Source organism: Clytia hemisphaerica, unplaced genomic scaffold, assembly GCF_902728285.1.
Source record: "Clytia hemisphaerica strain Z4C2 unplaced genomic scaffold, Clytia hemisphaerica genome assembly, whole genome shotgun sequence".
NCBI classification, from domain to species: Eukaryota; Metazoa; Cnidaria; class Hydrozoa; order Leptothecata; family Clytiidae; genus Clytia; species Clytia hemisphaerica.
The window spans coordinates 134,671-161,963 of NW_027104364.1; the positions used below are offsets into that span (position 1 = coordinate 134,671).

Below are 27,293 nucleotides of genomic sequence, written 5' to 3' on the forward strand. Positions count from 1 at the left end.
GTTAAAACTTTGAAATGATTTTCCATCCATTTTGTTTACAAATTGCATAAAAGTTGCAGATTTTAGAGCTTGAGTAAGCCAATAAGAAAAACGATGTTGCTTAAAAAAAATACACAATTCGTGACTCCATTTTAGTTGTCAAAGAAAATATTTCTTCCCTTAAAATGATAAAATGTAACAAAAACTGAAATGATTATCTCGAAAACTCTATGTACTAACTAATTTCAATGATTATGATTAATTATTTAAGTCTTAGTCTTTTAAGTTTAATCATCGGAAGAATCGTCACTATCGGTTTCATCTGAAGTAAATTCATTTTCGTTCAACAATCATCAGATTAGTCGTACATCTCATGATGTAATTACATGGATGGTAATCAACACTACCCTTGTTTCCTTTCGTGATAATGATGATGTTTTTCCATTCAAAACCGGAAATTATTTTATAGTTCTCAATCAATAAAATGTTTCCATCTACGAGATATTGATATGGACTTTCACCTTCATTGAAATCGTTTTCATCTTTCCCATACCTTTTCCATTTCAATTTCATCTTGTCCAATGTTTGAAGAAGATCATCATCCTCGTATAATAAATGAGATATCACTAGCACTCCATCTTTCGTGATCTTTCTCATTTCTTTGATGGCATCTTCAAATGATTTGGAATGGTACGGTTTCTTTCCGTCAGGGTGATTCGGTGGTGGAAGTACTAAACCTTCTTTATAGCTCGAATTGTATCTTTCTTCCAAGCTTAATGCCTCTCTAACGATACTTTCACAGTTTCTTAAATTTACGTCAAGTTCATATTTCATGAAATCGTCATACATCGAAAGATCTTCACCACCTAATAAAATATCCCGATGACCGTATCCATTTGATGCAATCCAAATCAAATCAACGTGTTGTTTGACTTTCATGATCATTTCTTTCGATTGATTATCGAGAATACTCTCATCGACGAATAATGCGTTGATGTTTCTCGTTCGAATCCTCTCCACCAGCTTTTCAATTTGCTCTTTTTGTTTCTCTTCATCCAACTGTAAGAAAATATTATTTTAAGTAAATCTCTTCATTTGCATGCAAAGGATCCTAAAACTCTATTACGGAAAAATACACCATTAAATTTTAATTGACGAACTATCGTATCTGAATTTTCTTCAATAATACCGGTAAGCTTAAATCATTTACAGTATTAAGTGTAGATCAGTTCAATATTATTTTTATAAGGATGTTTCATTTTTTAAATTCAAAATGGTCACTCATCAGTCTCTCATACATAAAAAGCTAAGTTTTCGCACACTTGGGAATTAGAAAGTTTTTTTTCCGAATAGAAAAAATGCAATAAACAAACCATGAATCTGCGTTGACATCAGTCTTAAAACGATCTCAATTTTCTTTTACTTTTACTGCTCTTTTCAGTTATTCTACGATATCGTTTGTAATCAATAACACTGGGCGAAATTAGAGCTTTCCATTTTGGAAAGATGTTGGAATGTTCATCTTTAACATCTTTCCTCAGTTAGAGAAAGACCATTTTTACAATTTTGTGGAAATTTGTTGAAAGATCTCATTTCTTCATATTTCCAATTTTGGAAATTTCATCTTAACTATCTTTCCAAAAGTTTGAAAGATGATATTTCTATGATCGTGGAAACTCGTTGAAAGGCGGTCTTTCCTCACTTTTCCAATTTTCAAAAATATGACTTTTACTAAATTTCCTAATTTTAGGAAAAGTGAAAATTCCAATCTATGGAAAGTTGTTAAAAGTAGATTTTTTCCAATTTTACAATTTTCGAAAATTTGACTTTTACTAAATTTCCTAATTTTAGGAAGAGTGAAAATTCCAATCTATGGAAAGTTGTTAAAAGTAGACTTTTTCCAATTTTCCAATTTTCGAAAATATGACTTTTACTAAATTTCCTAATTTTAGGAAGAATGAGATTTCCAATCTATGGAAATTTGTTAAAAGATGATTTTTTCCATCTTTACAATTTTCAAAAATATGACTATTACTAACTTTCCTAATTTTAGGAAGAAGAGTGGAAAAAAGTTGTTTTCTTTACTTTCAAATTTTCAAAAATATGACTTTTACTAGTTTTCGAACATTTGAAATACGAATTATTCCCTATTTATAGTGGAAATCAGTCAAATGGTCTTTTTTTGACGATTTCTACTTTCAAATCTAAAATTTCCCATTAAAGAAAAGTCGGACATTGTATTGTATCACCCTTTTTAGGAATCCCATTATAAAATTAGAATTATTCAGTTTAAAGCCAAGGAACTTATTTAGCCTTCAGAAATTTCAGAATCTTAATGAGAGAACTAAATCTGGTGAATAATAAATTATGGTAAAGAAATAGGTTAAGTGAGTAGCTTGCTGTCGTAGTAGTACGTCTTTCCGAAATTATAAAGCTAAAATATATGTTATTTACAATTCAACGATCATGCAAGTACTTCTCCTCGATTGGAGTACGTTCAAGAGAACGAGAGGATTGCCATGGCTGTCAGTTATATGACATCTTTCATTGCCTTGTTTTTTTTTCGTCAGTTTACTTTTTTTTATTTTTTCAAACGCGGAATGATGGATGGACGGAAGCTCAACAAAAAAAGTGATTAGCTAATATGTGAAGTTCCATTCGAGACATAACATCTTAACAAGTTCAAGCAAAACTATTGCGTGTAGCCAATACATGGCTGTCATAAAAACCAATTCATAAATCCTACCATAGTACTAGGTTCTATGTCCCAACCGAGGAGCAAATCAACACTTATAAAAGAGAGAATCGTCTAGGCATATATACATCGTTGGAAAGCGAAAAAACATTTAAAATTTTCAAAGAAATTCTATAGTGGGGCACTGCAAGACAACAAACAAATAGATTATCATCCCAGCTGGCACACGGCGTTGTTCAAACGTTCAAATAACGCTCTTAGCGTTTATTTAACGTTATTTGAACGTTGAAACAACGGTTTGTGCCAGCTGTGATGCAAGTAAAATGTTTTTTTAAAGGGTTACATTTGTAACGAATTCACTTTCGCTTTTACGGAAACAATGAAAAAATAAAATATTTTTCATAAGCATATACTTTTGGGAATCATTGGGAAAAAATTGCAAATCATCCGATAACAATAGATGTCATTTGAATTTGAGAGAAAATCGAATTATGCTTGAATTTCAATATCTATTAAGATTTCGAAGTATTATATACCGTATTTTTTTAGATTTCGAAAAAGTTTCTTACGAGCATAAGTAAACTTTCACGAATCGCCATGTAAACCTATTTTAGAGATATTTACGCCAAAAAAAGGCAAAAGTTTCTGTTTGTATTTTACTCTTGCAGAAGTAAAGCTCCGAGACGTATCAATCAATCTCTATCGTAGAGCAAGTTTAATCAACAACAAAAGAAAGGCTTTTTACGGTTTATCAAATACTTAAATGTCTAATCCTCGGAACGACTACAATCATTTCATTACAATCCATCTCAGTTCTGGCGAAAACGTATTTACTAAAAATACGCTGAACAGGAAGGAACGAAGCACTTCCAGACGGCTCATAGAGACGATCGCGGAAAATCATTATCGGTTTGCCGTATATAACATTCCCATCGTAATTTTCAGAGCGTAAAAACCAATCCACGCGAGCAAGAACATGTTCTGTATAGACACCGTTGAATGCTTGATGAAGTAAATGATCTTCCCTGGCCGTGGGGAATGGTACATTGTTTCAAACGGTTCAACTTTTCCGGCTTCACCACACCAATAAGCAACAATGTTTGACGATCGTACGCTTCTTGACGTTTCAGCACCATATAAAACGTCGTCACAGACTACTTCTGTAGTTTTCCAGGACGCAATCGGAACGACTATGTCCTTGCCGGGATATAAAGCCTCGTACATCAATTTCAAACATTTCGATTCCCGTTGGGTTAATTCGTAAATTTGCTGTAAAAAGAAAGTAACAAGACAATAGTGTAACTTTAGAATAAAGAGTACGCGAACGAGATAAACAAAAAGCAGAATCTTTATTGGTTTGACTTGAGATCTTCTTTTGCAAATCATCGCTATTTTCCGAAAGGTGAATGTTTTGTCATGAAATCACAAAATTTAAACGAAGTCTTTTAAGGGTGGTAGATTCCCTCCCCCTTGAGGCAACAGAGGCCAAATAAGCTTGAGTCATTGGTTAAACTGGGGTCAAATATCTTGGTTTATGAAAACGAAAATCGTCTATTATGTTACTGAAGAGCTTAACAAAGTTTGATCAATTCTGTCCAATGAAACCCTATGTAAAGATCGTGAATTACCTGTTTCCTTTTCATTACGACGAAAGAAAGATCAGACCAAGTCAAGGCTCTGTAATCGGTCTTTTTCGAAGACATCAATAACATTTCGACGTTGATGTCATGAACACCAAGGGCACCTCTTTGCTGGGTGTTTAAACCACTGAAAAGGGGAAGAAAGTCATCATGTAAGGCTTCCGGAAATGGTATGTTCTGCGCCTGAAGATCGCGGTCAAATCGTCTCATAAGCTGCATCTCGATGGTTTTGTTGTTTCTAGGCATTCTCTCTAGCAACCCATTGAAACGTTCGAAACTGAACAGCCAGAAACCGTACACTGGACCATATGCCTTGATACAATCCACCAAATGGCAATGGAGGTGCATGTTTGGCGTTACTGCATCGCTGCCATATAGTTTCTCAAAAGACTTGCAAAATTTTAATAAATATTTGTCTATTACAGTCAAATCAGCTACCGTGATAGCTTGATTGCAAATGTAAAGGCATGCAATGACGAAATTTTTCCAACATTTTAAATGTTCATCAGGAACGATATCCTTCAAGGCATAGAGCGAAAATAACAGTGTCCAGTTTTTTAGTTCATCAGCGGTAAATGATGCAAAGGAAAAATCGTCGAACTTCCCTGGAATCTTCCCAACGTCATTCGAACACTCTATATCGTTTATCCGTTGTTGAATTAGATGGACATTTCGCTTCGTGATAAAGCCAGCATCTTTCCATACATGTATCATCCGCTTGGTCGTACCCAAAAAAAGGTTGTGCATGGGGTCGATAATAGTCATTAAAATAAAGTCATAATAAGGCAGTTTTGAGAGGATGGAATATTTAGTACCATATTCTGTTTCAAGTCTTCCCCGTTCTGCTTTTGTTCCAGCATTGAAAATTTCGGACATCTGATTGCGATGTTCAAGATCAGTGCGTGCTGTCCAATCATCAGTGTCAAATCCACCGTAATCCTTTCCTTCTGCTATGCTTCCTGGGAAGAATTTGTTGCATTTGTTGCATCCTTTGTTTGCATTGTGAGCTGAAAGAAAATATAGAGTAAGTTTTAAGACAATAATCACGTAGCTAAAAATATTGAAGTGGAATGCATGTGTGACCATTCATACATATTCGAATATAGGTGAGCTATTTAAATATTTGTTGAAGATTCACTGATGTAAAATATTATATATAGAAATATTTTTCATATGATATATCCCAAACACAGTATTTTTTAGACGGGTACAAAATCGCAATCTAATTTAAAGTGAAACCTTGTGGTTCTAACTTGAAAGAAAAATGGTTGAGTAAGTAGAGGCACCCAGTTAGAGTTCGTGAATAAAAGTCTTTTAGCGAAACGCACTATAATATTTTTAAATACCTTTGAATCCACACAGTTTTCTTGAAGCGGGAATATCGCAGCCAATACATAGAACGGCAGCTTTAACATTTTGTATGATACCATTGTGTAATTCAACTTGATATCCATCATTCCAGGCCAGTAATAGTTCATCTACTAACGGACTTAAAAAGGTGTTGGTAGGTGGTTCCTTTGCCATATTTGGGATCAATCCGTGCAATATGATGTTCTCTTTCTTGAATCTAAAATTTAGAATGTAAAGGTTAATTGGGTATATGCTTAAACGGGCTACCATTTCATGTAAAATATATTGTCCTATTTATTTAGTAAAAGAACTTAAAATAGAAAGGGGCTCACAAAACAAATTAGCTAGTAAAGAAGTCAAACAAATGTTAATGAAAATTTTAGACCACCCAAAACTAGGGCGACTTGAAAACATGTAGTATCAAGTCAGGGGAGGATGTTGACCATCTTATGGATATTTTTCTAAAACATGTGTACAATTTGGAAGATTGAAGACAGATGGGTATTGTGGGAGCTAAATACAATTTAAATATGTCTCTATGGATGCAATCTGTCATTCTTAGGTACCTCAAGCTTAAATAAACAAAATAAATCTTTGAAAATCAGCCAGTGAGTAAAAAAAACTAATTTTAAAGCTATTTTTTATGAAAATGGTGATGGTAAGTGAAATTTTGTAAAAAATATCCATTTTGTAACATCAGATTTTGAAAGAACCTTTTTTTCTCTTGTTTTATTGTTTTGTCTCATGATTAATAACATGATGAAGTTTCTCTCTACAAAATTTTAGGACCAAGGGTCAAAGTTTTCAGCAGTTATGTGGTTTGAAAGTTTGTACTGTTTCGGAGATAACTTTTCCGCAACAATTTCTTGTAAAATTGGAACAGCTCTGAGTTATAACAAGCTAGATGAAACTGACTAACTTTACATTTTTAATGTAGCCCTGTTATATGCCTTTCAGAAAACAAACAGAAAACTGGGTTATCAAACCTTTTCTGAGATATTTTTAAAATCACTTCACAGAAGGTATACTTTCCGCAACAAAAAAAGTTATCTCCGAAACTTTTTCTTTTTCCATTTTTTAGGAGCATGATGTTTCTTTGATGTCCTCAAGTATATAGTTTGGAAGAACTTTATATGGTGGTCTATAAGCAATAGAAGTTATTCAGTCTGAAGTGATTTTGCTTTAGAAAACTGCTGTTAAGAATTTTAAAAATATTGAGTTATTCCGAAACAATAGTTATCTCCGCAACCAAAATTTGCAGTCAATCACAATTATAGGCTGATAAGAGGTTCTTAAGGGGTATATTTTTCATTTTTTAGATTGGTGTAATCAATATACACAAACATGCACTATTATTACTTTGTTTAAGTATCTTCAGTTGTTTTGAGATGAAATAATTGTCAATTTTCTGTTTCGGAGATAACCATTTTTCTTTCTTTTTTTCTTTTCAGAGTAAAAAAGCACTTATTTAAAGCCTTTTTACTTTTAACTTGCTTAAACGCTTTTCAGAAGTGTAATAGCCATAATAACAATCTTTTCTTGTAGTTCTAAATGCATGAAAGTGTTGTTTTAGGCTTATTGGTAGCAAAATTTCTCAAATATTTCTATTTTGTACTACTACTATTTCTAAGTTGTACTGCTATTCATATAGGAATTTCTGAATGTAATGACCATTTTGTGCTAATTTTTTATAAAAATCTCTAGGGACCCTATTATATGTCAATTCGCTTTTGAATTTTCCTTTTTCATGTACTTTTTTAGTGCTTCACCATGTTTAATTATACTTCATAATATGTTTCGGAGATAACTAGGAATTATCTTAATCTAACAGGGATCTAACATCAATTTGAGCCTGCAGCAAATACTTGTACCAAACTTTGCTTTACTTTGTTTTCAGAACTAAAACTAATAAGAAAAACATGGGGAAACCAAAAAAAGGTTGGCTTAAGGTCAAGGTAGCAACCAAAGAAAATGAAGAAAAGAGCAGCCGCAGTACAACTTGGCGAAAGTCTGTAATGGAATCTGACCCGGATCGGTATGAGAATTTGAAAAAGAAAGACGCAGAGCGGAAAAGACTGGAATATGCTAATTTGTGTCATCAAGCCACAGGATCAGGAGTAGAAAGTCGCCATGCTAAACTAGTATTAAAAGAGAAAAATCAACGCCAAGCTTTAGCTCAAAAGAGATATCGAGAAAGAAAAAAACAGAAAGCCAAAGACATGACCACAGTTGATCTAGGACAAAATCATGAAAGTACCACAAGACCAACCTTGGAAGGAATAAACCCTGGAAATGAGCCAGCACCTGTAACTTCGTCAACCCCTGAAACCAGTTCAAACAGTTCAAACAAAAAATCCAGAGCAGCTTATCACAAAATGTATCGGCAAAGCAGAAGTCGACAAAAAATGCAAGTTATAAAGGAAAAGGACAGAGAGCGAAAGAAAAAATCTACAAACAAAGGAAATACCAGAACACTAAGGAGGAGAAGCAATTGCAACATTTTAAGTCCATGCTCATATGCCAAAAACATTGATAACTTGATTGAGGCTGCTACACCATCAAAGGAATTGGAACTTGCAAAAAGGAACTTGAATAAACGTAAAGAGCGCACTGTAAAGGACACAATATGTCAAGGTGTCAGTGACTTGTACAGCGAAACCAGTGATAGCTCAATGTTGAGCGTGACCGTAAGGAAGAAAATAGACAAAACAATTGCCAGAAAGATCCGTAAAAAACGCCTTGGATCTAAAGCTGCAAAGCTTCTTAATAAAGACCGACGTTCTTTTTCAAAGTATGTAGTAAAGAGTCGAGGAAGACCTTGCATAAAACAATCAACAAAATCAATTGTTCTCCAATTCTACCACAGCAGCAAAGTTTCAAAGGAAAGACCAGAAAAACGATTTCAGGGGAAAAGGCTGATGATATTGCCAAGTTTGCAGGCATTCAAAAAGTTCCGAGTTGATCATGGCAATATAATAAGCTTCAAAAGCTTTTTATCTTTGAGACCAAAGCACATTATTCCCTTCAAAAAGTATCACTTCACTTGCTTGTGTGTTTATTGCACAAATATCAATATAATTTTGGAGTCAATAAATCGCCAACTGTCCACAATACCGGATATTTCACCAAGCATGAAAGCTGATATGCGAATAAGAAATGTATATGATCTTGCTGATATCATTTTATGTCAAAAGCCTTTTGGGATGAAATTCCATAAAAAGGAATGTGTCGAATCTCACTGCAAACTTTGTAGAGACTCCAAAGAAATAATACTTATTTTATTAATTTATCGATGCAAAGGGAGGTCATGGTCTTATGAAGTGGCAAGTATGGGAACAAACAACCATAGTAGTAAATGTAAGGAAGCAAAAGAAATTTGTGAAAGAAGAGAGGCGAAGAAGGATGCTAATCAATAAAACTGGCTCATATGAAGACGGCATTAATCATCTTGTAAATGTATTTGATAAACCTTGTGTAGGAATCACAATGCGCCAACATCTGTATTCTGCATTTTGGCAAGATCAGCAGTTCAGCCAATGCAAGCAAAACATCGACAAATCTCAAGTCGTTGCAATTTATGATTTTGCTCAGAACTATACAACCTTGTATCAAGACGCAATCAAAAGTTCTGAGTTTGGCAAGAATCAAATTACCCTCCACCCGATTCCTGCTTATTACTGGGATAGTGCTGGCAATTTGACACGAGAAACCATTGTTATTTCCAGTGATGATTTAACTCATGATCACCTTGCCGTGTCAACTTACAGAAAGAACTTGGTCAATCACTTGAGAAAGAACAGAAATATCACATTCAGTCATCTTATAGAGTGGTCGGATGGTGCTAGTTCTCAATATAAGTCGGTGTATGCTCTTATCCAGCAAATAGAAGATGCCAAAGAATTGAACCTCATCATCACGAAAGATACCTTTGGATCGGAGCATGGGAAAGGGGAAAGTGATGGTGAGACTGGTGTTATTAAATCTTCTGCTGATTCATATGTTCTTGGTTCCCATGGTGTCATTGAAAATGCATTCGATTTAAAGAAATTTGGGGACAAGCAATTATCAATAATCAAGAAATCAGAATTTAAAAAGTTAGGAGTTGTCCAAGCGATGAGAACTTTCCACGTTCTCAATGATATCGAACGTCCGCATCGGGAAAATGATTATTACCCTGTGAAAGGATCTCGCAACAAGCTACACTCCTTCACTTGCTCGCCAACATCCGAAATGATAGCTGTTCGGAAGTTATCGTGTTACTGCAAGTTCTGCAGATCAGGAAAAGTGGAATTGTGTCCTAACCTATTAGAGACTGGTAATTGGGAAAATCGCCCTTTTGTCGTAAAACCAAAAAGTATCCTTTCTCAATTTGTTTCAATAAAAAGATATATTTTATGCAAGAAATCAATGTTCCTTTGAAATATATGTTAAGCTGTTTCAGTTTTTTCCTTAATGTTCTCAATTTATAAGATAAAACAGCTCTGCTGAAATCACCAATGCATAATGTTTCGAAGAAGACTGGTAAATCTTGTCCAAATGTTAATGATAAATCTGAGAAACAAAACAGGGTAAATAACCAAAAGAATTGTTTGTTTTTTTCAGTCTTTCAGTATCTTTATTTAAATAGTATATGATATATAATTAGTTTAAAATAATTTTACAAATGTAAAAAAATTCTATAAATAGTTTCTTTCACCTTTTAGAAACGACCAAACCTTACAAAACCTGGTGTCTCAGAAAAAAAGAAACTGAAAGTTGTAGAAGAAGTGAAAGATGGTAAGTATCAGCAAATTTTATTCATGTTGTTAGACACAACATTTGTTGAAGCTTTTTGTTTGAGATGAAGAGTTGCTGGCATCAGGCTATAATTGCCAATTATTGTTGTAATAAAATGTATTATATTGGATTAATAAAGGAAATTAAGTTGTCTCCACTTTCAGAAGAATAACTTAAAATTAAGTACTGCCTGACCGAGAGTTGAACTCGAAACATTCTTCAAACTTAACTCAAACAATCTATTATTTCCTACTTAATTGATACTAATTTAAACATTTAATTAGCCACTCCTTCTACAATTTTAAGTGTCTTTCTTTTTCAGACTCAACTATCAAGAAAACAACTCCTAAGAGCCTAAGAGAAATATCAATTGACGATGTCAAGATCAGTGACTGGGTTAAAGTTATTTATGAAGAAGAAATTTTTGTTGGAAAAGTAATGGAGAAGGTCAATGGCCAATGTCGTGTCAGATGCCTGGCAATGCCATTTGGAGTGAATGTTCCTCAATTGTTTGAGGAAGAAAACAAAGCCGTTTTTTATGAAAGCATATATAGTTGTGATGGTTGTACACCCACATTAAAAAAACATGGCCGCACTTGGAAATGGACATATTAGGTGTTCAGAACTTGTTTTGCTTTTAGCTTTTGTTTATATTCTTAGCTTTTTTGCACACATTTTGTTTTCATTTCATCATTATCATATCTAATATTCCAAATCACTTTCTCAAATTGTGTTCTTATTTAAATTTGTTCGCATGATATTTCTAATTGATGTTGCTGAGATATCCAAATTCCTCCACTAAAACTTTGTAGTTATCTCCGAGACTGGTTAACCCCAAACAATCTGAAAAAAGAAAAAAAAAGTTTAATTAGATTATCTATTTTAGTCGTTTTTACTTGTTATTTATTTGCATAGTATAGGTGTTAGGCATATTTTCAATTTAGTAGTATATCTCTCTAAATTTCTTTATGTTTCGGAGATAACTATTGAGAGTTATCTCCGAAACTTCCACACCTTTCATTCCTAGCCATTGCTTTTGGAAAACATTAAGATCTCAGTGACATAGGGTCAACTCCTTATTGTTTCATAGTTAGAAAGAAAGCATATTTTTTCAAGATTTATTCTGTTTATTATTAAAAGCCTTACTACATTATTAAGTCAGTCAATTTAAATTATGAGAGGAGTTAAAAAAAAAAAAAAATTGGTTTCTTTAATGGAAAATGGCCTAATAAGCTTTCTGATGTCAAAAAACCTTTGAAATTTTCACTCAGTATATTGTAACTTTTAGTTTTATGCAAGTAAGATACACTTTTTGAGTTTGTTCGAAAAAGTTATCTCCGAAACCCCAGGAGGTCAATTTTTTATCTTGACCATTATTAGTCTGATGAAAAAAATTTTTGGTGTGAAATATTTCTTTAGTAAGTGCTTTTAATTGGTAGGGTTATTGGAATTTAAATTGTAGCTGAGTTCTTTTTATTTGTGTTGAAAATTGTTGAAAATTAGGTTATTTTGATATTTCACTAGTCTTACTATAGTTTCTGAAGTAAAAAGGTTATAGGATAAATTCTTTTGTTTGAATTCTATTAGTCTAAACCACCTGACTCGATTTAAATGCCAAATCATTTTGAAATATCTTACATTTGACTCTATGAAGATCTTATTCTGAAGGGCACTTTTTTAAAAAAAATGAAGCAGTCTGCTCATAACCCCTCAATTAAACCCAAGACCAGAAAGAATTAAGGTCTAAAACCTTTAAAAAATGAAGATCTATCCATTTTAACATATGAAAATGGGGTTAAGAACCAGAATCTTGAGTGGTCAATTTTCATAAAAAATTCACTGAATTGTACACATGTATTAGAAAACTGTCCTTATTTACAAAGAAACAATAGTGCCATTAAAGAGACTGCCTCATACCCAAAGTTAAAATTTTGACAAGTATCTTCAAAGAGTGGAAGTTTCAAATCTTTAAACGGGACGCAAACGCCCTCTAATAACATTGTGCACATGACTAAATAATAGTTAAATCTTAAAATATTGTCTTATAAAATCTATAGTTATATAATGACTTTCATCTTGAGATTGGGGATGACGTTAGCCACTTTTCATACAGAGGATAATTTAATATTAATACGCAAAAAGCCAATCCCACAAGCACAATAAAAGTGCAAAATTTTTGATTTAGAAAAACATTTATTATTTAAGTTAAGAATTTCTGATAAATGATAGAAATGAATACCTTATACTCCTTGGGAGATTCATAACAACTGAATAGATAGCACCAATACTGTATGTCCTAACATTTTTGTATGGGCAAAACCAATCACAATTGAGCATGATCCCAATATTTCCAGGATGGTTTAAAAAATCCATTTCTTTCGGGTCTGAGAAGTCCTTCCAAACTTGACCATCATAAATATCTGACATAATTCCTGGATGGACTTTGCGGGTCATCCAAGATTGGCACAATTGCCAAAAGTTTTGTCGCTTGAACAAATACTTCAGTGTTGTTGACAAAGGCTTATAGCAATAGGTCTTATAAGGTATAAGGGATGTCCTATTTCCTACTCTGACTGTTTCTAATAGTTCCTGTCCACATTGTCTTCTCAGGCGTGGGAGATCATGGTTTGGAAATTCTATGTGGGAACATCTTTTCGATATTTCTTGTCCTCGAATTCGGGTGACTGATTGTTCCATTTCATATAAGGTGTGACATTTGATACAGACAACAAATTTTTTAAAGCGTTCACTTGTGTTGAAAAATTTGTGGTATAGATAAAGACTGCTTGGAAATGCAAGAAGAATGACATCACTAAGTCCACATTGCTGGACTAGGATTGTTAATAATCCATGAATGAACTTTAATAAACATTCCAGAGCACCGTCTGTGATATTGAAATGATATTGCCACAAGGCCAAAAAAAGACAAATCCAACGTGCGATACTCATAGCTGGTGGTTCTTGTTCTGGCTCATTCATTTCTAAGGGTTCGTCATTCTCTTGAACATGTTCATCAATAGTGATATTGTTTGTATAACGCTGTGAAATCATTTCTAAGATTTCATCATCTAAGTCCTCTGGATCCCATTCCTCTGGGCTCAGTTCTTCTTCAAAATGAGAATTCGATGTATCTCCTACATTACTGTATTCAAGAGGTTCTTCATTTGCAGGAGCAGGCTGTTGATTGTCATTTTCAGGAACTGGTATATTTGCTGGATCACTTTCAAGACACTCATCAAAATCAGAAGACTGTTCACATTGGTTCATATGCTTCCGGAATGATTTGTTTGAAACTATGTTGTTGCAGGTAGGGCATTTCCGCATACTGAAAGGTAAAAAAGAAAAAAATATTCAAGCAAATAAAATAATTAATTTCAGAAAAAGATTCCAGCTCTAAAACATACAAATACTTAGACTTGCATAACCGGTGGTAAATTTACGCAGATATTATACTATTGTATATGTATAAGAATCGCGAAGCGTCCCAGGCAGTTGACTTGATTCACAAGTTGCGAGCAAAAAATTTATAGGGCCCCGCACTAGTCTGAATCGCAGACCTACAGACCTTACTATCGCGAATTTGAGGTAAATTCTTTTTTTGCCAGCATCATTTTTCCCAAATTGTTGGATAAAAATTTTCAAACAACGATACTTTGAAAAGTGAATATTTTTCATTTTCGTTAAAATCATATACTTCGATTAAATTGTGCAGCATGTCTGATTTAGATTTTACTGTGCCTTAATGGCCAATAGACCATGGGTCAGATCAGATCATATTTTTTTGATTGCTTTCTCCAGCTAAAATATAAAAATTATGCTTGGTCTGATCCTTTTCTCTCTCAAATAGAATGTCAGAAAATTATTTCTTTCTATTTCAAGAATAAATCCATCATAAATCAGTAAAAGGCGTAAAAAGAGGCATCGAGGCAGGAAAATGAAAAGAAATAAGACTAAAAGAAAGTTAAAAGTTAAAAGAAAATTTATCATGGTGTTCTAAATCTATATTTAAAATGCCATGGATTTTGTGTAATAGACAGACTGTACCTTTATAATCATAGAGGTAGGTGAGTCCAGTCAAAACACAGAGTTGATCTGTAGCATCACGCTTCACCTTCTTGCCTTAATAGATAAATCCAATTGAAACAAATTATTGTCACAAACTCTTTGATAGTTTTTCTCAATCTCAGAAGAGGTTTATATGCCAATGTGGCACACAAATAAGGTGTAAGCACAGCAATTTTATACATACAGTTTGAAAAAAGTTCAATAGGCATTAGGAGAAAACAAAAGCATGGATTTCTTTGAGCAATTACTGTTATTCAAAATATTGGAAGATTTTATGTATCTCTACCATTACTGAAAACACTGCATCTTGAAAACAGGGGGAAAACATAATGAGTCGCAATAATTTTGTGATGAAAGGGCAATATCAAAATTTCAACAGCTTTAAAAATATAAACTTTGAAGACAAATTGTAAATAAAGTAGTTTTTTGCAACAACTCTACACGAGTACCAAAAGATTTGAAACGTTTGAAAATAAAATCTAATCATTCAACATTCAACCATCTCTTCCTTCCCTTTGATTTGTTTCAAAATTTCCTTTTTGTCACTTGTTAAAATTTTGATCAGGTTTTAAGTCTCAGTTTACTAACTAACTCATCTTGTCCAGAACTGATTTAATGGCAAGCAACAAAAATCTTAGATTTGTTTTAATTTGACAAGGAACTTATTTTGGCGAGTCAGCAATACTTTTAATTATGACAAGAACTAATTTTGGTAAATTGGTAAAAGAAAAAAATTTGGTAAAAGACTGACATACAAGCCACCATCGTTTTTCTGAATAAAATGATTAGGAAATTCAAGATATGAAAAAAGTTAATTCGGACATGTCAGTGAAAATTCCAAGCACTCGGGTAAGTTATGACATAAAAACCGCAAAATCTAATAATGACGTCATAATCGATGATGTCATAAAAACTAAAAATTTAATATCTCAAGGGTCGATTATCCAATCGTCTTCAAACTTTCACCAAAGATGTATCTCACTAAAGTCGATCATTTGAAAAAAATTATTTTCAAAATTCTGATTACGTCAGCAAAAAATAGGATTTCTCCTTTTTTCCTAATTTCTGCTGACGTCATGAAAATTTTGAAAAATCTCTTTTTTCAAATGATTGACTTTATACATCTTTGGTGAAAGTTTGAAGACAATTAGATAAACTGTTCTTGAGAAATTCAATTTTTAGTTTTTATGACTTCATCAATTATGACGTCATAATCAATTTTTGCGGTTTTTCGCGAAAATCGGCAAAAAAACAATTAGGTTACACATCAGGTTAAAAACTACATCATAGTACCCTTCATGTTCAGTCATTTGTTTGGTTGTTTTCTGTCGGCTAATGCGATCTAAAAATTATGGTAATTTTCAGTTTTTCAGACATGCCATAACTTACCCGAGCAGACCCGAGCACTTTTTTGTGGCCGTTATACGGCCAAAATACTCAATTTTGAATTGAGATTCAAAACTCAATATTTGGAGAATTTGTATTTTGTGTACTAAACTGTCAAAAAGATGAAGATAGTGAGCAAAATCAAAATGTATTCTTTCTATGATGATTGAAAATAAATTCAATTCAATACATCCCTTTTTATTTTTGCAAATGCAATGCTTGAAAATAAACCCTTCATAAGTGGCCTTGATGGGTTTTGGTTACTCTGAAAGGCAAAACTCAATTTCTAAGTCAAAAAACGGCCAGTGACCAAAGTGCTTGGAATTTTTCCATCTAAAATTTGCTCTGTTTGTTGTGTCGCCCACCCCCTGCAAAAAAAAAATTGAATTCCCTTTCCTGGGGCAGGGGGGGGGGGTGAAGCAGTTACTACAAGACATCGTGCCGGTTAGTACCGTGGTGGTGTGTCATATGAATTGGATAAAATCACTTAGTACTCAGATGTACTAACTGCAAAAAAGGGTGGTCCCCTGCTAAAAATTTGCCAAATTTTGGTACTAACTGTGTAAAAAATAGGATTAAAAAAGACCATATTTTACCAAAAAAGATTTTGGGGAAGTAGATTTTTTTTTCAAATTTTCGAAATTTTTTTTTAAATCTTAAAAACAATTTGCTGGTTGCAATAAAAATTTGATTTTCTAGAATGTTGTTTTTTCCTATTGAAAGCTATGGAAAATTGAATCATTTTTAAGATATTAAATTTTATTTTATTTGATTTTATTGAATTTATGAAGGTCAAAAGCCTTTTTCAAGGCTAATTTCAGTTAGTACTAACTGTACTAAGTGTACCAAGGTGGTGGTGTTACTAACTTCTTCCGAGAAAGCAGTTAGTAGGCATGATGTCTGGTACTAACTGCTTCACCCCCCCCTGCCTGGGGGAATTTTCAAAAGCCTGCACCTTTTGCGACCTGATACGGCGAATAGGACAATTTTTCAATGTCCAGCTATGTTTTGTTCGTACGTTTGATAATGTCATAGAGAGAGATTAAACATTTGGAATTTGGACAAGCCTAAAGTACAAAAATTACTATGAATTTCTAAGACTAAGCATTTTCTCAAAAATGAACAAATTTCTAAGGCATATTCTGAAAAATGGAAAAAACAAGGAATTTCCAATGTCTCCTCAAAAGAAATATGCAATTTCCGCAAGTATTTTGAATTTTTAAAGGAAATTCTGAGCCCTTAGATTTTGCAAAAAGTGTCGGCCCGGAGGGGAGGGGGTATACAAAACAGACTGAAAATTTTTAGAGCTTCTCAGCATACTGGGCCAGAAAAAATGCATTCTGTTATCAGGTATAGGTTAATGTTACCTAAACTTTTAAATATGTAAATAAATAGGTTCTTACTTCAACGATTGTAAAAGGGAAGAATCCCATTCGGATTGATCATCATCATCATCATCATCATCATTTGTATCTTCACGTCCTTCACCATCACTTTCAAAAATGACACGGCTATTTTGAGCTGTTTGTTCCTCAGCAGATGAACTTTGACGGTGAGAGGACATTATTTTGTCTTTAAAGGATGCTGTGTCTGTATGTGGTATATTATGTACTTAATCTGACTGGAAACCGAACTATCACACTGAAAATGCTGAAGTTTTTCTGCAAAACAAAACTTTAATGTACTTTAGAGCAATGACCTTTACGGCCAAAGAAAAAAGAAAAGGACTGGAATCGACAACAAGCATAATGATGATGTTTTGGCGCCCAACAGTAGAGATCAGCATCTTAGAATATCAAGACGTAGCGATAATGGTACGCTGCTAGAATTTCTTCTCTCAATCTAGATACGTCCCCAAATATTGATACGGTCTTCGATTCCGATGTACACAGATGTACATCTTTTTACAAAGAATAGCCGTGCTTTTATAAATCCTAGCGTCCATAGCTGTCATGAATGGAGCGCGTTATTTTCTTTGGCCAACACACGTGACACGTGGTGGATGTATTTTGGATCTAGTCACTTTATTGTCGATATTGTGGTAAGTAACGAAATTTTTAATCTTGTCTGATTACCCCTCGCTTTTGAAAGTAATAACCCGAAACTATATCTAATTTATTTTCAAGTTTTATATATTTTGTCTTTTAATCCTGTTTTAAATAATATATAGTCTCTTACTTGTGACTGCACTGCAGTCATCCCCATTTACTGGGGAAGGTTGGGACGGGGATCTGCCACTCGTTCTCCCTAGATTGATCCACCTATCACCCCTTACCTTTGATCCTTCTTTAAAAGCAGAGAGACATCAATAATCAAGTACCACTTTGGAATCTTCTTATAGTATGACTCGTCATGAAACCCACAACAACCCTGACCCACACCAACCCTGACCACCAAACAATCTACACGTTTTTTTATACAACGAACACGTTTATAAGGAACTCGAGGCTGAAAATGGTCCAAAAAATAAAGAATTGTTTAGGAACTGCTCAGGCTGATAATGTCTGAGAATAAGAAAACAAGTTTTAAGAACAGTAAGAGATGGTTATCCAAACTTAGCAGCTATTATGAAAATGTAAAAAGGAACTCGATTAGGAACTTTGATTGAGGCCAGTCGAGGCTTAAATTCTCTTTAAAAATAAGGAACTCCTGGCTCAGAGCAAAGTTAAGGTTCCTTATAAAAAAAAACGTGTACCTTTACACATTTTAAACCCTATCATATTTTCTAGTTTAGTTTCTATAGTTATTCTTTTCACTTTCAGGAGATTGTGCTAAAGAATGGAAACATCTTCTGATGATGAATTTATTGCTCCTAGTCCAAGTAAATTTTATGTTTTATTATATTATACTTTTAGCAGAATTTGGTGAGCCTGCTGTGAAAGGCTCTGAAGCTCAGAATTACATAGTGAGGCTTCAGAGGCCATTTTCACATGTTTTTGAGGGCATTTATACATCATAAAAAAGGTTTTTGGTTTGGGTTAGTCTGTATACTTTCAAATTTCTTCTAATAGATCCAACACAAGGAAAACGGTCAATCCTGGCATCTGGTAAATCATCTTTGTACAAAGGTCAGTATCACATTTGATTATTTATAATTTTTCTATATATTTCAGCTCAAATAATTTCATATTGTAATAATTTGTACACAGTAATTTAAGGCAGTGAGTTTGAAGTTGTGAGCTGCATATATTCACACAGATTCACATATAAAGTTGCATAAACTGTAAATATTCTTCTTTATGTATTACATAATTATTTTTGAATTGTTTATTCATACTTTTTATTCCCTTAAAAAATATTTTCAGGTGAAACAAAGCACAGTCAATCTAGAAAAAGAAAAGGAACTGGAGGTATAGATTTTTTACTTTTAGAGATTTTGATTAGGGTTTGTATTTTAAAGAGTTGTTTTATTAAATTATAAAATTTGAATCTTTTGCCACTTGAATTGGAATTCTTAAACTTAGGTGGTGTAAATAATTCTAAAATTAGTATTTTTTATGAATTTTCAGACTCCATATATGTTTCGTCTCAGACACAATATCGCCGAGGTGAGATTTAAAAAAGTTTCAAGTATTCTTGGTGCAGTGATATCTGACTTAGTTGTGTCCTGTTCCCAGTTTGGAAGGTTTATGACCCTTGTCTCTCAGTATTTTGGTTTGTAGATTTCCATCTCATCAAAGTGTTATATGGTACACATTTGGAGACATAAAAATATTTGCATGTCTGTTTTGACCACTTTCTGTTCTGGTTTGAAACAAAAAACATAACCACTGAATTACATCTTATTGGAAAATAATTTTAAAGAAAAAATTAGTTATCTTTTTATAACTTTGTAGTGCATAATTTAAGGTAACACAAATTTGATGCAATTTGAAATAGTCTATCACAAAACTTTTCTTTTATTTAGATAGTGGAACTGAAACTCAAAGTCTCTCTGAAACTGAAAATGATGAGCCCAGAATATCACAAAGAAAGAAAAAGAAGAGATCTACCAAACAAAGTAAGTTTCAATAAAGAAATTTGAGTGAAAAATTTTCTGTTAATTTATTTATGGTTGTCAAGATTTGATTGTAACCAGAATTTTACTTTATACCATAGAAATATACAGAGAACCTCAAATTGAGTCACATCAAGCATCCAAAAACCTTAACAAGTCCTATGAAACAACGCCACCATCGAAAAAGCCAAAAAAAAACCAGCAAAGTAAATATCATTAAAAAGCTTTATATGTTAATTGTATGGTATCCTTTTGGTTTACAAATTCTTATTATAATTTAAGATATAATTTATTTTTAATTCAATAATTCCCAGTCACATTAGCATTGCACAAAAGACAAATCTATAAAGTGTACAGTTACTTTCTCCTGTTTGTAGTATTATTTCTTTCCTTCTTCTTGACAGCACCTAATAACCAAAATGAAGCAAGACAACCTTTACGGGATCTTTCCAACTTAAACAGTAAATATGTTCATGTTTTACTTGCCAATAATTGTAATTGTAATTTTCCTTTTGGAATTTGCTGAAGAGAGACATTTTAATGCAGGCTTGAACTCTTGTCTTGTTGAGAGAGTATAAAATCCTCCTAACCTTTTCTTTTTGTATTCTCTAAGTGTATTTTAATTTTGTAAATTTTAAAACTTCAAGTGAATCAATTTTTTACTTTTGTAAACTAAAAATACTTCCTAGTTTAGTAGCAAATTATGTTTGTAGGAATTTGATGGAAAATTATTTCTTAAACAGATCTTGTTGAATTAGATGTTATGGTAGATTTTGCAGGTTTTCAATTTAGCGGATTTTAAATTTGACACCTTTTTTTAATAACTGCCATACCCACCAAACTCAATTTCAGCCACTATACATAGACTTTATAGGTTTTTATATTGAACTATCTTTTCATTTACAGGTACTCCTAATTCATCCAAATCCCAAGAGCCTGCTGGTGTTGCCATATCACCAATAATTCAAGGTACTAACTATTACATTCTTAAAACCTGAAAATTTCAGCCTACTTTAGTTATCAGTTTTTTATCAAAATGTTATTTCCCCTTTCCTGAAATGTGTTCCAAATCTGCACTTGGTAAAAATTGTATTATTAGTTATCTTTCTGTCTACAATTTAGATCACTCCAGTTTCATCCATCAACTTTTGAAGAGACAAAAAGAATTAGAAGAGCGTGTTCTTAACATGGAAGCGTCCAAAGCTAAAAGGAAATCAAAAACTCTGGAAAGTGAAGAATGTAGAGCGACAACACGCGTAAGAAGATGCTTACCTTTCCTTGACGCAGAATTTTGAATTTTTTTTCAAGTTTATATTTCTATAGAATTGCAAGCATATTTGTTGTGTTTTGTCATTTATTAAATATTATTTTTATTGCAGAATTATGTCCAAGTGTGGTATAACAAAATTTGCACAAGAGAAGACATCACATGGGACTTCGATGTTGGGTAAACAATTTAGTTGAAGATATCAATAGTCCCCTCAATATATTTTCAGGTGCCTAACAAATGGGGCGTTGGAAAAATTTTCAAATCTTAACAGTTGGTCTTTAATTGCTGGGGTCATTCTGTACCCTTCCCAAATAAAAAGGGTAGACAAAATCAATCGATTTAGAGAAGAAATTAAGAAACTGCCACTGGTAGAATAAAGTCAAGGTTTATTATAGGTATTTGAGAGTGGTACGACTTTTAATCCATTCATCTAATGTATAACTTAACTTTATCTGAAACCTAATACACCAAGACTTAAAATAATTCTGTTAATAAGAAAAAGTACAAAAGGATTGATTGCCAACTGTCCCAATACAAAGAGGAAGAATAAACCTAAAATTTGGTTATCTGGTTTAGTTTTATAAGTTAAAATCTCTAAATTTTCTTTTAACAAATGAACCAGATTTAAAAAGTTGTATACTAAATTATAAGTTTACCCTTCTTCTTTGAAATCGATACTTAACTCGATTTGCAATTCAACATGATCCATTTCTCTTTATAGTGTGTACGCCGAGGACAATATGGCCTTGACTGATAAGATCAGGCTAAACGTCATTGGAATGGATAAGACCATAAGCCCAAGTGAGTTCAAGGGTAAGTGTTTTGATTTACGAATGATTTGAATTAGAAATTAAAAGAGATTAAATCCAGATTGTGAGTTTTTGTTAAACTGACGAGTGTGTAATTTGATCAATTTTTGGTAATGTTTGAAAAAGACTCAATGGGCTCTTCCAGAAAATGTTCGTACATGGTGGCGGGTTGGAGGATATATTGTCCAGGGGTAAACTGTTTGGGGTAATTTTGAATGTCGGGTGGTCAACTGATGCTTGTTCAGGGGTAAAGATGTGACAATGTTTGGGGGGGGGGTAAATTTCCAAAAATTGTTAAAATGTAAAATGTCCACTGCGCCCATTTTCTAACGTTTTCTGGAAAAGCCCAATAACTCTTTTTTGCACAATGAATGTTTTCTGTTCACATAACTTTTGTTGATTTCGAAGTGGTTTTTCTTCCATTTAGTTGCTGTGGAGACCTATTACAGGTCATGCAAATACTATAAAAAGAAGAAGGAAAAAAACCCAGATTTCCTGTCAAAGACTAAGCTCCATCAGAGGAAGATGGCGGTAAGGCTTTCGTCATATGTTACTGTCTTTAAAATTTGTTCTTTTTTTGCAATTGCTCCATGACTGTTGGGGCCGTCCACATAGTACGTGCGTACTAAGGGGGGAGGGGTGTCTTCTCACAGTCCTGTGAATTCAGGTCGGCATTTGGCAGTGCCGACCCAAAATGACCAAAACCGACCTAAATCCTTTGTTTTTGCCGACCTCTTTCAATCTGGATCCACAAGGCTGTTCTCAAAAGCGTATGTGTGCGTACAGGGGGAGGGGAGGGGTCGAAATAAAATCTATGTACGCAGAAAAAAATTCACAGCCCTTTGTTTGCAAAAAAGTACGTACGAGGGGTATAGCCATTTGCGTAGGTTTACGTACAGGGGAAGGGGTTTTCGATTTTCGACATTTTGTGCGTACGTACTATGTGAACGGCCCCGTTACAAATACTGTATTGGGAATGGCCATTCATAAACCATAAACCATTCGTCTTTAAATAGTTAGATAATTGGATCTTATCATTTTTCAGAAACTGAAGAAGCGAAAAGCAACTTTGCAAAAATGCACGTTATCACCCGAAGTAAAAGCCAAAATCAAGAAAGTCTTAACGATCGATTATATGTCATCCGAAGAAGACCGTTCAGACGATGACGGAGATCATTTTGAAACACGTCCGCTCCGCTGGAGGAGTGTAGAATGTGACAAGCAATTTGATATCCTTGATAAAAAGGCATTTCAAATGATGTCAAAACGTGCGCGCCGTCAGACAGTTGTCAGGAAGATGGGACCATTTAGTTGCAGACAGCCACCAAATATCACGGAACACAACAGCTGGGCGATAAGGCAAACCTGAAAACTGACCATTTTGATATTTTTTCAACGTTAGTATTCCATCAGTTGATTTCTTTTGTTTCGTAGCCTGATTTAGATTTATACTCTTTTTGTATTTGTTCCAAATTTAAAAACAAAAACGATTTTTTGGTTCGATTGTAATCTGGCCTAGTATTGATCATCAAATACGTAACCACTGTCATTTTACACTTTTATCTTATGTTTTATATTTATCTGATGTACTTTTAGCAGGTCTAAATGTATTCAACTTTTAACTTCGTTTTAAACTTTGAAGTTTTTAAAGATTTAGTCTTTTATTTTTGTAACATACTTCGCATTATATTATGTTAGATTTTTAAAAAAGTTCTTATTTATTTGCTTTCGAACATTTTTATATAACAGATTATATTTCGAGTACAATATTTTTTGTCTAGGTGCATAGCCATAACTGAATGAAAGATTGAAGTGCTTTTTAATAAATCATTGTGTCATTGTTTAATTATTTTGAAATTTGAAGGCGAGAACAGCCTTTTTCGATCACAAAATGAAAGATGTGAGAAAAAAAATGCAAGCAAATCAGACCATTATTTACAATTGCTTGAAAAGATGGGAAATGCGTTTTTACAATTTTTTAAATAATGAACTTTACAATGGTTTTTTAAGCTCACAAGTTAGTAAGGTGACTTTTCTAAATTTTTGATTATGTTGAAAAGACCATATTCATTTACGTTGGAAAGTTGAATTTTTCACGTTTTTCCACCATTTGTAATAATTATCTTTCCACTGATTGGAAAGTTAGAAATACGATCTTGTGGAAAGATAGAAAGGTAACCTTATGAACTTTCCAATGGATGTGGAAAGGCCATCATTCCACTCATTGGAAAGATGTGGAAAGTTGACATTCACGTATTTCCACCATTTTGAAAAGTGAAATTTCTAATAGTTGGAAAGTTGGAATAATGATCTTTCCACTGATTGGAAAGTTAGAAAGATGACCTTGTGGAAAGATAGAAAGGTAACCTTATTAACTTTCCAATAGATGTGGAAAGACCATCATTCCACTCATTGGAAAGATGTGGAATTGTCACATTTCCACGCCTTTCCACACATTGGAAATCTCTTTTTTCGCCCAGTGTAAAACAATATATTTTAACATAATTTGCAGGCGATCATTCAACCAAAGCCGTTTTTATTCAGTTAAAATTAGAAAATGATTCAATTTAGATTCAAAATGCAACTTACGTAGTGCGGGATGTATCCATAGACGTCGACTCCATGTTCTTTTCCCAATTCGTCTTTCAATCTCCATTCAAGAAGGGTTTCTAAACGAAAATTCCTCTGAATAACATACATAACACGTCCTTTGTATTCCGCTATTCCACTCAATTGTTTTGCTTTCTCCTGAAGGAAGAATGACTTGCCGCATCCGTAAGGGGCAACAAAGAAGATCTTATTGAATTCAGAAGTGTTTGTCTTCATGATGGGAAGTTGACGCTGACTGTAAAAGAGTATGTTGTCAGTGGTGCAGACGGTATCGATGGCTTTCGAGATATACTCAACCCAGTTCGATGTCGTAATGGGTGCTGTTTTTGAAGCATGAATGGCAAACACAACGATTCTCAGGAGGTCTTTAACTTGATTTACTGCTGGGATGAAAGGTATTCCAGAGGGAACGGTCGGAAATTTCGCAAACAAGATGGATAACCAACATTTCAAATCTGTTTCTTGGTCAATGTAATGTTGATTGTTAAAAGAAAGGTCGTCCTTTTCAACCAAAATGGCTGGATGGTACGTCCAGCCATGTCCCAATTGATCACTCAACCTCTCCTCTATCAATTTATGGTATTTATCCAACTGGTCAAAAGCTTTTATAGTCAGTGTCCGTTTGATTTCTACGCCTATGATTAATTTCTTGGTCCACGAGAAAATAAGGACGTCAATCTCCTGATGCATTTTCTTTTGGACATTGGTGAGGAAATTGATGGAACTGAGAATCACAGTATCTTGAAGAACAGGGTCGTCTTTGATGGAATAGAGTTTTTCAAAAAAAGAGTGTTCACCTTTTTCACCGAGCTCCGATAGAACTAATCCGAAAAGCCATTTTATTGTTGGATGGGATGGTGGGTTTTGTTTGACCAAGTTTTCGACTTCTTTTTTAACATCTTTTAACGTCTGGAAATGAAATTAGGGATTAAAAAAAACGAATTCTTTCTTTTACTGAACTATATCAATCTGAAATAAACTGTCAAAACCAGTCAAAGTACACGCTTTTTTTTATAAGAATGGTGTTTTTGCATTTCATCATGGATATTCTTAACTTTTTGGCGAAAATCATCCAAAAATATTCTTACGGTATTCTTAGGTTAAGATCGAAATTGGCAATCTACAGGTTAAAATGCATTTAAAATGGCATTCTTAGGTTCAGTTGCTAAATTCTATGATGGTGATATTCTTACCATACTCTTAATTTTTTGGCCATTTTCATCATGGATATTCTTATAAAGTGTATTCTTATAAAAAAAAAAGCGTGTATTCAAAGAGACAAAAAGATTCGACACAAGACAATTGACAATAATAATCACGATCAGCTTCAGAGGTCCTTGTTCCCGGGGGGGATGAGTTGGATTACTTGTGGTAATGAAACCCCGGGGGGAGGTAATAGGGCAAGATGGGTTAGGGGGATGCTCCGCTGGCCAGGGTACCTTTTTTAACCTCCACGAGTCCCAGGTAGGGTCGCAAAAACACCAAAATAGAAAAACCAGTCCCTCGTAGGGTACCTACTTTTGGGGAAAAAGTAGAAAATTTGAGAAAATTTTGGAATTTCAGTCCCATTCAGGGTCACTTTTTTTGCAAATTTCGAGTCCCACGTAGGGTCCATTTTTCGAACCTCAGCGGAGCACCCCCGTCGGTTGAAAAGGGTAGTACCCCCCCGGGCCTTGTTCACCTAGAACTTTGTTACCTAAGGATTTTTATAAATTTCGAGAACCAAATTGTTGATAAGTTACCTTTTTGAGAGTTTGTTCCAGTTTTGATCCTGGTGATTTTGAAGCCAATTCCTGAATACATGCTTCGATGAATGTGTTTTTGTCCTCAGTTGTTGATGGTAGAGTCATATTGACTGTCGCCAACTCTTTTACAATTAGATACTTGATCTTTACATTGAGAATCCAATTGCTGAATTCTTTTCCGTTGATCTCTTTGTCAGTGTTGTTTTCCTGCAATTCAGAGAAAGCTTGAAGTGCCTTTGTTAACCAGTGGCGACAATGGAAGGATTGGAGCTCACGTGTGAACCAAAAGGCTGGCGAATCCTTCTTCAAATTATCCAAACATTTCTTGAGAGTGTTTATGTCAACATCGTAATCAAGGATATGCACGGTTGAATCCTTCTTCGCGTATTGGTGTGATTGAAAAACTGGGGGAATAAATACAGGATCGTGGCGGTTGGTGTTGAATAATGCTGAATCAGCATACTCTCTAAAGAGAAGCTGATCAGCGGCAAGAATAGGGTCGTTAAGTAACTGGCCATTCCCGAGGTTGAACTTTCGGTTTTGTTTGTCTATGGTGGATTTTGCATTTGTCAATATTTGTTCATACAATGATGTTCGTTTGGTGCATTTTAATGGATTGATATTCTTCGATTTTAATGCAGTGATTTTCTGTTGTAAATTCAATTGTGATGCCATTTTATTTTTTTTAAAGCAACTTGCAAATAGACAAAACAGTAGATATTAAAATTAACACACAGCCTTTTTTATCAGAATACTCTAAGGTCCCGAATAGTAGGAGGGTCTGAATAAAAGGGGGGGGGTCCGAAATTTTTGCAAAATATAATAAACGGGGGGGGGGGTCTGAATAAACGGGAGGGGGGGGGTCAGAAAAAAATTAGAAGTTTCCTTTTACCTTTTACCAAAATTCGAACGTTCGAAATGGATTAAGCCTGATTTACACTTCAACTCAAAAACAAAAAAATAGAAAATTA

At 33.8% G+C, this 27,293-nt stretch overlaps 3 protein-coding genes and 1 long non-coding RNA gene across 4 annotated transcripts; 2 read left to right on the top strand and 2 right to left on the bottom strand.

Moving 5' to 3' along the window:
* On the bottom strand, positions 1–26,997 carry LOC136818395 (uncharacterized). The gene is made up of 3 exons (XM_067074730.1): positions 26,320–26,997; positions 24,557–25,486; positions 1–1,038 (listed from the first exon to the last, which is right to left on the bottom strand). Exons 1-3 carry the CDS (start codon positions 26,995–26,997, stop codon positions 313–315), a joined length of 2,334 nt encoding a protein of 777 aa, XP_066930831.1. The 3' UTR covers positions 1–312.
* LOC136818387 (uncharacterized) lies at positions 3,405–4,711 on the bottom strand. Its single transcript, XM_067074724.1, has 2 exons — positions 4,303–4,711; positions 3,405–3,943 (listed from the first exon to the last, which is right to left on the bottom strand). The coding sequence occupies exons 1-2, from the start codon at positions 4,660–4,662 to the stop codon at positions 3,578–3,580; spliced, it is 726 nt and encodes a 241-aa protein (XP_066930825.1). The 5' UTR covers positions 4,663–4,711; the 3' UTR covers positions 3,405–3,577.
* Positions 19,213–19,885, top strand: LOC136818388 (uncharacterized). Its single transcript, XR_010848231.1, has 3 exons — positions 19,213–19,241; positions 19,401–19,439; positions 19,799–19,885. It is a non-coding gene; the product is annotated as an uncharacterized lncRNA (long non-coding RNA).
* LOC136818389 (uncharacterized) lies at positions 19,996–23,503 on the top strand. Its single transcript, XM_067074725.1, has 8 exons — positions 19,996–20,094; positions 20,293–20,349; positions 20,795–20,857; positions 21,011–21,144; positions 21,268–21,335; positions 21,880–21,971; positions 22,395–22,498; positions 23,013–23,503. Exons 4-8 carry the CDS (start codon positions 21,076–21,078, stop codon positions 23,334–23,336), a joined length of 657 nt encoding a protein of 218 aa, XP_066930826.1. The 5' UTR covers positions 19,996–20,094; positions 20,293–20,349; positions 20,795–20,857; positions 21,011–21,075; the 3' UTR covers positions 23,337–23,503.
* Positions 26,998–27,293: the final 296 nt, after the last annotated feature.

Excerpts from the sequence above, each read along its gene's own strand:
- LOC136818387 (XM_067074724.1), bottom strand. The coding sequence starts at position 4,662 with ATGCACCTCCATTGCCATTTGGTGGATTGTATCAAGGCATATGGTCCA. Across the intron at positions 3,944-4,302 it reads TCGTAATGAAAAGGAAACAG|CAAATTTACGAATTAACCCA; the intron begins GTAATTCACGAT and ends TTCTTTTTACAG.
- LOC136818395 (XM_067074730.1), bottom strand. The coding sequence starts at position 26,997 with ATGGCATCACAATTGAATTTACAACAGAAAATCACTGCATTAAAATCG. Across the intron at positions 25,487-26,319 it reads TGGAACAAACTCTCAAAAAG|ACGTTAAAAGATGTTAAAAA; the intron begins GTAACTTATCAA and ends TTTCATTTCCAG. Across the intron at positions 1,039-24,556 it reads ATGGATACATCCCGCACTAC|TTGGATGAAGAGAAACAAAA; the intron begins GTAAGTTGCATT and ends ATTTTCTTACAG.
- LOC136818389 (XM_067074725.1), top strand. The coding sequence starts at position 21,076 with ATGGAAGCGTCCAAAGCTAAAAGGAAATCAAAAACTCTGGAAAGTGAA. Across the intron at positions 21,145-21,267 it reads AATGTAGAGCGACAACACGC|AATTATGTCCAAGTGTGGTA; the intron begins GTAAGAAGATGC and ends TTTTTATTGCAG. Across the intron at positions 21,336-21,879 it reads ACATGGGACTTCGATGTTGG|TGTGTACGCCGAGGACAATA; the intron begins GTAAACAATTTA and ends TTCTCTTTATAG.